At 39.2% G+C, this 11,429-nt stretch overlaps 1 protein-coding gene across 1 annotated transcript; it reads right to left on the reverse strand.

Moving 5' to 3' along the window:
* Positions 1-616: 616 nt before the first annotated feature.
* Positions 617-2,932, reverse strand: LINGO2 (leucine rich repeat and Ig domain containing 2). The gene has a single exon (XM_057364946.1). The coding sequence runs from the start codon at positions 2,900-2,902 to the stop codon at positions 1,082-1,084; it is 1,821 nt and encodes a 606-aa protein (XP_057220929.1). The 5' UTR covers positions 2,903-2,932; the 3' UTR covers positions 617-1,081.
* Between the last annotated feature and the right edge of the window lie 8,497 nt (positions 2,933-11,429).

The raw sequence follows: 11,429 nt of genomic DNA on the forward strand, positions 1-11,429 counted from the left end.
TTGGAGAAGAGTTCATTCCTAGTAGCAGAGTGTTTGTATGTTTTAATTCTCTTGTATAAATAGTAAGATGACCAGATTTCCCAAGGAGTCTGCAGAATGCATTATGCGCTTTATTTGGCCCGGAACACATTAACATTTTAACAGTAGCTTTGAAATTAAAATCAGGGCTAACAAAACAGGGTCTCTCTTTTCAAGGTAGAACTCTACTCCTCCATGCCAGCATTGACTAGTGGGTTGCCTTCCCTGTGTGAGAACCAGGGCTATATTACAGTAAACTGGTCCAGTGTGATATCACAGATATAAAAAATATTCCATTCTGTATCAAAACTAGGCACATGCCTTATATTTATATGAAGAGTAGATCGACAGAGTTGAGCCATTTTGCTCTCAACTATTCAACTCTGGCCTTCTACATGAGGAGAAAAATATCTTATGTTATTTCTAATTGGTAACTACAAGAATCTAATTTGGTTTTGATGGTCATTAAAAGATGGGTGACATCACACTTGGGTCAGTATTGGTGGAAATCTAAAAGCACAACCTCTCATTTGTATTGCTTCAAAATGTACACAGTATAGATGTAGATTAAAAAAAAAAAAAAAAAAAAACTTTTTTTTTTGTGGTGTTGAACCAACTAGAAGGGAGGATGCAAAGTTTTACCAAATGAGATATATGGATACAAATTTCACTGTAGCGTGTGGATCAGACAAATGTGTCTTTTTCTTTAAGTATGTAAATCCTACACTGTAGGTTTTTTTTTTTCTTTTTYCTTTTGTAGCAGTAGAAAATGTTGAACAATTGTCCATGAGCATGAGCCAGTGGTTCATTGCTGATATCCCCAGAATGCCAATATTTGCAATGCAAACAGTTAGTACAATTTCCCAGTTCTATGAAAGGCCCTGACACATCTGCCTCAAGGTCTGGAGGCTCTGTTGTATAACCACAAATAGTCTTTCCATTTTCATATAACCTTTTGATACACTGACAGCTGCATTAAGCTGCTTCTGCCTAGCAATTCCACATGCCAGGCTGTTTTAATTGGTTTTAATGCCACAGAAAAAGCACTGCTAGCAGAATACCATCAAATCATTTTCATATTGAACCTTCGTGGCCCAGAAACTTCCCCTTCAACCACAGCACCATTGTTTTTACGAGGGACATATTCAAGGTCAATGCTGGTTTTGTGTTTGCCTTTCCCTCGGCTCCACACAAAAAGAAGGAGGAAACAAAATAAAACCACTCCAAGGAATGTGAAACAGCCCATAGCTGTGGACACCAATATTGTCTTAAGGTCCAGAGAGTAGCTGTTCGCATTTGTTCCGTTAGAACTTGTGTCGTTGGAGTCTGTCATGTACATAGGGGTCCTGTTGGCGTAAAGGAAACGGTCTGAAGTAAACCCCTTTACCGTCAGGGAGGCCGAGTAGGTRTCATTCCCAGCTGCATTACTTGCAATGCAGACATAGATCCCAGTGTCCTGGTCTTGGGCAAATCGGATCTCCAGGGTGCCGTCTCCCAGCACGGTGGCTCTGCCGTTGGATTTAGTGGTGATCAGTCTCCGGCGCGGGGTAACCCAGGAGATGGTGGGCTGTGGGTCCCCATCAGCATTGCACATCAGCTGTACGGTCTGTCCTTCCTCCACTACCAGGTACTGCAGCTTCTTGTCTTGTATCTTGGGCTTCTTACAGGTGAAGTAAAAGGAGAGAGCTGTGCTGTGAAAGTCTCTGAAAGACCTCTCTCTTACGCTGTCCGGGCCRGCACACATGGGCGGCTCGCCGCCAAACTGCAAGGTGGGCTGCCGCTGCAAAATCCAAAGGAGGCGGCAGTCACAGGCCAGAGGGTTGTTGTTGATGCAGAGGACCTCAAGGCTTTTGGAGGAATGGAATACATTCTCTTCTAAGGTTTCTAGCAGATTTTGGGACACGTTAAGGACACGTAAGAATCGGAGCCCTTGGAAAGCATGCGGTTCGATGGTGCGCAGCTGGGCCCCCACCATGTGRAGCTCCTGCAGGCGCACCAAGTCTGACAGCATGCCTGCTTCGATGGTGCTGATGGGGTTGTAGGACAGGTTGAGATGTGTCAGGTAAACCAGGTGCTTAAAAGCAGAGTAAGGAACCGCAGACAGGTTGGTGTTGGTGATGGAGAGAGAAGTAAGGTTGAGGCCGTACAGGCTGTTGGCGGGCAGCATGTCCAGCAGGGGCCAGGCCTCTATCTGCAGGTCTTTCAGGCGAAACAGCCTTTTGAAGGCGTATGCYGGCAGAGCGTTAATGTTGAGCTGTTTCAAATGCAGACTGATGAGGTTGTGGAGGTGAGAAAGAGCTTCTGTTGGTACAGCTGTGAGGTTGCATCTCTCCAGGGTGAGCTGTTCCAGGCTGAGCAGCCCACTGAAGGCCCTGTGTGATATATACACCAAGTCATTGTCCCCAACCTCCAGGGATTTTAGGTTATGCAGATCTTGAAACATGTAGTCCAGCAAAATGACAATCTTGTTTTCACTTATATCAAGCTTTGTTAAGTTTGACAGCCCAGTGAACACCCCAAGGGGGACCAGCTTCAGACGGTTTCCTTTCAGCCTCAAGGAGCGCAAGTTGAAGAGATTGTTAAAGGCTCCAGGCTCCACATTGGAGACAATGTTGTCGCTGAGGTCAATCTCCTCCAGCAACGGGTACGATGTGAATTCCTCAGGGTTAACGCTTTTCAGTCGGTTCTTGCTGAGGTCCAAGATTTTGGTCTCAATGGGAATGCCTTCTGGGATGGACATCAGTCGTCTTCGGTGACAGCTGACAGACTTGTTCTGTGCCGAGCATTCGCAGCGGGCCGGGCAGCCCATGGTGGGGCTGGTGAAGACGAGCAGCACAGCCAGACCCAGGAATGGCTGCCAGCATGATAGAGCCGTGTGACGCATGACTCCACTGATCCGGGATAACCCTCYGTCACGGGCCTGTGGGGTGAGGATGGGAAAGGGAACAAGGTAAGTCTGCAGAAAAAGGAGAACAGTACTGTTCCAAAGAAARCACACGTGTTTTCATATCAAACAGAACAATGAAACCTATTGTGAATGGCAAGACCAAAAAAAGCAGATTTTATTTCAATGTGAGAGGGCTAGTTAAATGATTTGTTTACCCAACATTTTTCTCCAGGTGTCAGAGGARACAAAAACGCTTTTCCTACTGCAAACAGTAAAGGAGATTGTTTCAGTCTTTTCTCTCTCAGTAGGYTTTTGCAAGACAGTGCTATAATTAACCCAGAGATAAACACTATCTACACTCTGCAAAAAAAGGCTAATAACATTTGTTATRAGTTTACAACATTGGATTTCTATGGTGATATGAAACTGGGCTTTTGCCTTTTTATTCCCATTAGTGTTTWAAAGCAAGTTTTAATGATGTATTATAATCAAGGAGCTCCTTGACAATGAGAATATTCCTTTTAACATTTATTGCATATATTACAGCTATAAATAGATGAAGCTTGTTCACGCATACACATACACAATGGCTCAGATGAGGAGGGAAGAACTGGTGCGTCTCTGATTAGAATCTGTAATAAGACAAATTGATTCCTTGCTTTCACTGCACAGAGATATTTTGTGTAACTTTTTAGAGCCTAAGACCTGAGGAGAGTTTACAGAATACATCTTTGTACTTCCAAGACATGCAAACTAGCTTTAGGAAGGCAAAAACAAGATAAGATGAGCTGTCTGTGTTTAAGCAGCACAATGTCCAAAGAAGCACCACAGATTTAATGGAAATCACAGCTGGTGAGTGATTTATTCATTCCCACCTTCAGGTTAAAAATGAGGATAGAAGAAGATGAGATAACCTCTATTAAATTAGTTACCCTTCTCCAAAGGATGTACTTTTCAGGTTTAGCCACCAAAGGCAAGAGAATTTTTCAACAGTAGCTACTAAGTGAAGACAAACAAAAACCCATTTCAAAAGAAGAAGTAAAGGATATAAGTGTTCATCAAAGGAAGGTATGTTAGACTTTCAGAGGGCAAACTGCAAGAAAGGACTATGGCAGTACCCTAACTCCTATGGTACAGCCAGCTTAATGAGGCTGAGTGATAGTGCTGGGATTCAGGTTTCATAGTATTAATAAGGTTTATAATGGGCCCCAGGCCTTGGGAGCCTTTTCTGGATTGTTTAATTTGGTCTTCGTTTTAGTCGTAAAAATATTTACATAACTCCTCCCTTTAACTAYCTCTCAGGTCTGCACAGATGACTTGACAATCTCGTCCTACACATTATAACAAAATTATCCAAATACCAAGCATCCACCACCTCATCTGTATCTTTGGGCCTTGAGGATCATCTGGCTACTGGTTAAGAAGTTTTCAACTTATATTTGAGTGAATTTTTGTTTCTATGTGCTGTGACATGGATTGTAACATMAAAGAAGTCCTCCTGTACACAGAGGATAAACACATTTAAACAAATGTGGTATAACAAAATTGATGAAGCCAACAGACAGCTATTTGAGAAAATAAGCTATTTGAATAAGCACATTAAAATAATACTGAGTAAATCAGTGATGAAAAAGAAAGACCCACCAGTAACTCTGGCTGTAGTAATACCACACTCCACTGGTACACAACTTGGAATGTGGTAACTAACCAAATCATCCTTCCTGACAGAGAAGGGTTGTTGCACTCTCAGACTGGATGATCAGAACAGTGGAAATAMRAGATGGCAGAAAAAGAGCAGGTGTTAGAATCTATTGATCTTATCAAATCATTAAAAATTCTAAACAGGAACTGGGTGGTTTGGATTGTAATATTAGTATTGTTGTAACYGGACTGAGAAATTAACAGCTGTTGTGCTCTGACTGTTAGAAACTAAACGGAGTGAGAGAATTTATCTTGGAGGTCCATATAAATTGTGTTCTTTGACTGACCATAAATGAATGATGCACATATCACTACCCTCACAACTCTGTGGAAGAATTTCACTCTTGACTGATGTGGCTTTTTATTTCCATTTTTACACTTCTATGCAGAGACTATTAACATGAGGCACATTGCATGCTGGTAGACTGGAGAGCAGGAGGCAAAATATTCTATGTGATATTACTTATAAAAGCACATTTCCACTTTGTTCTAGAAGGACAACCTACTGAGATTTAGTTTCCCCCTTAAGTGGTGGTCTTGCAAGTAACTATTGCTAGTTATGTCCAGCTGTGACAAAGGTTTTCAGAGATAAACTTCACTTCATTAGGCACTAAGTTTAAACTGGAAACCTATAGGGGTCTGTGAGTTAGATGTTTGCAATGAATTCAGATCAGAGAGGCTTCTGGTTGCTCTGATCATTACTTTCAGAGCTCTGCCTGTGAGGTTAGTGCTTTCATACTGATACTTCTAGCACACAGGGATTCCATTTCCTACCTTAGCCAAAGGTGTGTGTATGAAGCACAAAGTAAACAGGTTCAGTGAAAGATAAGCACTCCTGGAGTGTTTGGTTTAGATAGCAGAAATGTGAAACACTTTTTGCAGCTATCCAATCCACCTGGTAACTAAAACTTCTGAAAAGTACAAAGTAGAAGGTGGACAGTACAAAAGATGATAAAAGAATTTTTTGACTGTGTCTGGAATAAAGAAATGTAGTGTTAATCAATCACTTCAAACATTAACAGTAATCTTCTGCAAAGGCATGGGCACAGATATGAAGACAAATATATATTTATCTGTGAGGTTGTGTGCATGTGTGTGGATGCACTTGGAAGGAAGCAAGATTCAGGGCTAAGATATAAGCTAGAGTCCTTGAATACATTTCAAGAAGGAAAAATAATAAATTGTATTAAATAGCAAGTCAGAAACACAAAGATTACTTGGATCAATAAGTACAGGTTAGGAGTAAACATAAATTAAATTTATTATTTCAATTTACATTGAGTTAGATGATAATACCATTCYTTTTGCTAACCAAATCTGTGACTATATCCTTAGCTTTGAACTGCTTTATGCAAAAGGACTTAATTATGCAAAAAATGTAACCTTATCCCAAGCTAGGTTTAAAAGGTCTAGCAATTGAAACACGACCAGGACTAGAATTTTGGAAGAAGTCTAGAGTGAACTTTGACTATTGCATGTGGTTCCATTTGAATTTAATGAATATTAAGTTGCATTTTCAGGACACGCCTAGTAACATCTCTAACTGGGCCTACCTTGTGCCTTCAGTCTACGAACCTTTTGAAAGGATACAGTTTCATCTGTAAAGTATATTTCATGTCAGTGTGATGATCGTTATTTATTACTATACATTGGCTAACCAGCAATGCTGCTGTTTAAAAATCAGAGTGAAATTATGCCATTAAAAGATATTCTTGGTCTTGCAGTGAAAAATTATTTTCCATATTTCTTTAGACTTATGAGGTATTAATTAATTGGCAACTTCATTGGCATAATGCTGAGCTATGACTGTCACTTTTCACCATGATGCCTTTCACTCCTGCTTAAAAAGCCAGCACATTATCTTTGCCAGTACAGGAGTTTCCTCTAAACTTCTGCAGCATTGTCCTTTTTGMATCCTTTCCTTCATTGTGATACACACAAGAAAGTACAGTGTATGCATGCAGGTATGTATGCACACACACAAATGTAASGTAAAAGTATAATCTTTCTGCTCTGTGATTGTACTATGCTTGCAGTACTATGAGAGTACTTCTCTAAAATTTCAGCTTGTTAGATGAAAATTCAAAAACCATAAATAATTATGAACTGACAGTTTTTCTGTTTGAATGTGAATGACAACCTGTAAAATTGTTTTCATACCTTTATGAGATATTTGTTGTGCTTTGATAGACTCTGGGAAATGTATGAAGGAGTTGTTTATTAAAAAATAAAAATAAACTAATTATCTTCCTTTTGTCTTTCTCTGGCTCTGTTCCTTATGTCCAAAGGCAAGAGTCAAGTTACTGTTGGCTGACACTCTTTTTCGAAAGAGGACCTTATTCAAAGTTCAGCTATGCAATTATAAAAGCTCATTAAAGTTATTAGTTAATAGTTCTGTGTGATCTCACTCAAAACACACATCTCTACTGCTTTGAAATGCAAATAATTTCGTACAAAGTTCTGCAGTTCTGAGTCTTCCCAGAAGTGCTTTACAAAAATTTACAGTCCTCTGTAGGTTTTAAATTGTAAAACTATAATTAAAAAAAAAAAAATTAAAAGCAACCCAATGCTCTCTTAAAATGCAGTGCAATTCTAAATATCATATATAGGAATGTGTCAAATGATGCATATGTTATGTATGGTTTCAGTTTTCCCTCGGGCAAATTTTGAAGCCTTACAGCTAAAAGCTGGAGTGCACTTGACCACACTCCTTTCAATGTCCCTTCTGATGCTCCAGTATCACATAGGATGGCTTTAGCCAGAAAAGGTGAGAGTCAGAATATCCGCTTCTGACATTAGTTGCATCAGCATCCCATGATGCTCTGACTTGGTAGTTTTGGTCTCACCCTTCCCTCCCCTTTCCCCAGCCTTTCAAACAAAAATCCCCACAGAGGATCATACCAGAGAGGACAATATTGCCTGCTGCTGAGGTCACTTAATAATTTACCTTCTAAGAATCCTTTTACAAAAGCATACTGTATTAAATAAATGTCCTCGGATTAAAGATTGCATGACAAGGCAGACTTGTACTGATTATTCACTTAAATGTTACAAGCTAATCCTGAGAACCAGGTGAAGTACCTGTTTTAAAAATGTCTGCTGGGTTGACCTTGGCTGGACACCAGGTGCCCACTGAAGCTGTTCTGTCACTGCCCTCCTCAACTGGACAGGGTAAAAAAAAATATAACAAAAGGTTGAGATAAAGCAGGGAAAGATCACTCACCAGTTACTAGCACAGGAAAAACAGACTTAGCCCAGGAAAATTTGCTTGTTTTATTACCTATCAAACCACAGTAAGACAGTGAGAAGCAAACCCAAATCTTAAAACACTTGTCCCAGTCTTTCCTTTTTCACGGGGTAGGCTTCACTCTGTATCTTCTCTCCCTTTGCTGGATGGCAGTGCAAGGTTTTGGGAAACAGGAGCTGAGGTCAGTTAATCACATTTCCTCTGACACTCCTCACACTCCTYCTGTGCCCCAGCATGGGGTCCCTTCCACAGGAGACAGTCCTTAATGAATTTCTGTGACGTGGGTCCCTCCCATGGGCTACAGTTCTTAATGAATTGTTCCAGTGTGGATCCCTTTCATGGTSTACAGTCCTTTGAGATGGATATTTTTATGAGCCTGTGTCTAGGGATAGTAAATTTTTCTGCCTGTATAAGATTGTTTCTCCCCTGAATGCTGAATTTTAACATTGCTATGTTTTAAATCAGGGAGCAGATACTAAGGAGTAAAAATATTTCTGAATTTGCATGGCTGTCATCATCTGTCACACTTCAGCAAGCAGYAAGCCAAAACCATTGTTCAAATCTTTGCAACAAAAAACCTTTGCTCGTGTCCTGAGTAGACAGACTGAATATATGCAGCTAAAACTACTGAAAATTTCACCTGTGTCTTGCAAAATTTCACCCAGCCCAGTATGCTTTGGGAAGATTTTATTCATGGTTTTATCTCTCAAGTAGCTGTTTCAGTTCTGTTGGAAGGCTGGCTGATCTGGCTTTGCTGTAATCTCCTGTGGTGCTGGACCAGAGCAGGTAAGGACAGGGAGGGTGAGTAACCTTCGCTGCTGGACTGTGCCCAAGGCGGCACTGGTGTGAAGTGTTGCCCAGGGGATCAAGAGAAGATAAGAGAAAAACTGAGACAGTTTTAGGGACAGCCCACTGACGCACGAAAATATCACATATTTAGAAACATTTTTACAGTTTTACAGGGACACAATACCACTAGGAGAATGAATAAAATCCTGTGGCATTTTCTGACTCAATTGCACAATTTGGATATTCCCATCCTATGTTCTTTGTACGAGCCAGTTTGTAACAAAGGCTTTGCCTTGCCAGTCTATGTGCCTGAGATTTAGCTAAACTTAGTGCATTTTTCCCAAAGTCCATCACAGACTAAGTCAAGACTGCCTATACACTCTCAAAAGGATGAATTTTCTTTAAATCAGAGCATCTCCGAAATTATTCAAATGAACTCACATGTTCTACCTTCCTTGTCTCTTTGATCAAACCTTTTTTTTGCTTATGCTGAGGTTTTGTTCTCCCTCTCTATATAGACCTCTTACACATCTTAGCATTTAAATAAACAGCAAAAAATTGTCTATCTGCATTCCAATAATAAATAGACTTAAGAATCCTTGAATAACAGCTGCAGCAACAACCACTAGATGGCTAGCATCAACTCAGAAACCATAGCCAAGTTGCATTTCTTTTCAGAAGATTGAGACCCAGATCATTAAAAAAAAAAAAAAAAAACAAAAAACAAAAAACAAAAAACATAATACAGAAATCAGAAACAAAATCAAAAATAGCAACCACAGCAACATTCTTTATTAACTTGTCCAGTAGTATTATTTTAAGATTGGTTGAAAGCTTTCTACCAGATGTTATAAAACTAGCAAAATTTTTACCCCAAATACTTACACTTTTGTCTGAATCAAAATGGAAGAACCATGTGTGCTAAAACATGGGAGGAAAGAAAATCACAATGACAAATCCATGTAATTATACAAATTATCTGTACAAGGCTTAGAAGTCCAGATTCTCCAAATTAAGCAAATAAATGAAGCCRTCAGTACACCTTCTGTCTCTAATCCATTGTTTCTTAGATTAATTTACCAATTTCTTGCAATTTTCACAGAGAAAATCAGGAAGAAATCTGAAGAAAAAAAATCTTAAGGATTGTCTCACAGGAGACATTTCATGCATAAATAGCAGGAAAAGAAAGTGGAAATATTTCCCAGAATTATAAACACTTCCAYTGACATTTCCACTGACCTTGATGGTAAGTTGGAGGGGAAGAGGTTTATAAAAAACTTATATGAGTGATTATGTGAAGGGCTGTAAAAGATGCTTGGAGGTAAAATAAAATTCAGAATTTCTTTGTGTAGGTTAGTGATATAAATCAACCATTCAGGGAGGATAACACTACTATCGCACCCACACAATTAACTACCTTAAAAATTGCAAATAATTGCATAGAAACGGTTTTTGACAAAGAAGTCTTAGTTGAATAAATTAATGAACTACTGTGAATAAGAGATCTTTTCTACCATCTATTCCTTCTGAGTGCAGAAGCAGATTTTTGAAAGGTAAACAGAACTTCTTTTGCAAATTTCACTTAGCTTTATTAAGTAGTATTCCTTTTTTACTAGTGAAAAGTGATRTCACTAAGACATAATTTTTGAGTGGCAAAGACCAGAACAACATAATTACCACGACAATGTATGGGTCGATGTAACTAAACAATGCAATAATGGACAAAGATAACAGATTTACATCTCTGAAAACAGTACAGGTCCTAAGTAGTTTGTACTTTGTTTTTTTATGGCTGCTTAGTACTGGAAGAGCACCCACATGTTGTAGCTAAACTCCATCCCTAGGCCTGGTGTTAAGTATTTTATTCATTGTAGTCCCCTGAGTGATTTGTGACTTCAAAATCTATGCATGAGTCCACATTTTTATGAAGTTGCTTCAATCGCAACAGTTACAAAGCAAAATTCCATTACACTCTRTTTCATTGATGAGTCATGCAAGATTTTAATGTTACAGATACTGAGAACATCTTATCACAGAGGAAAAAAAGTAAAGTTATCGTATAGTAGGAGGGAAAATTGTATGACAACAAAGAAAGAGCTCAACTTGATACCTTGGGGAATGCAGCAGATCAAAAATTTACAGATTTTGAAAAATACTAAACATCTCTTGTGAGCTGGGATTCATTACTTCAAGATGGACCTTAGGTTTCACAGTGTGTCTAGGCAGGTGAACCTTCAAATGCATTGCTACCATGAACAGGACACTGGCAAGAGAACATGAATGTGTAAATTATTATATTTTCTTTYCATACCTGAGATAACTAATGTAATCTGAATAAATTACCTGAAAACTAAATCAGTAATGAGGCTAACTGCATTGATTAAAGAGTAGAAAGCTATCTTTGACGACAACTCTACATTTAAAGTTTATCTTCCTCTTGAAAGAAATAGTTTTTCTTCTAAAACTGTCTTAGCGTAACAGAACAGATGACACCACTGTGGCCTGGATGGTATCTCTTATGCAGAAAAACAGGGATGGTATTGCCTCTGAAGTCCTAATTCTAATATGCAGCTACATCTCATCTTCAATGAGTGAAGATCTCGGTGATGGAAAGCTACTGGGAAAAGAAGGGAAGCTGCTTTAAATCTGGGTTGGTAGCAGACTTGTGAGGAGCACATTCAAGCATGCTTGAATTCCACTTCAGTAATCCGTTTAAGAAGCCACAAGCAATCTGCATTGGATTTAGATGATCATAAGAATCATTCTTGATATAACCTGTTATAAATG

The sequence above is a fragment of the Malurus melanocephalus genome, unplaced genomic scaffold (genome assembly GCF_030028575.1).
Source record: "Malurus melanocephalus ecotype Western Australia unplaced genomic scaffold, MMel_1.1 scaffold_45, whole genome shotgun sequence".
NCBI lineage: Eukaryota > Metazoa > Chordata > Aves > Passeriformes > Maluridae > Malurus > Malurus melanocephalus.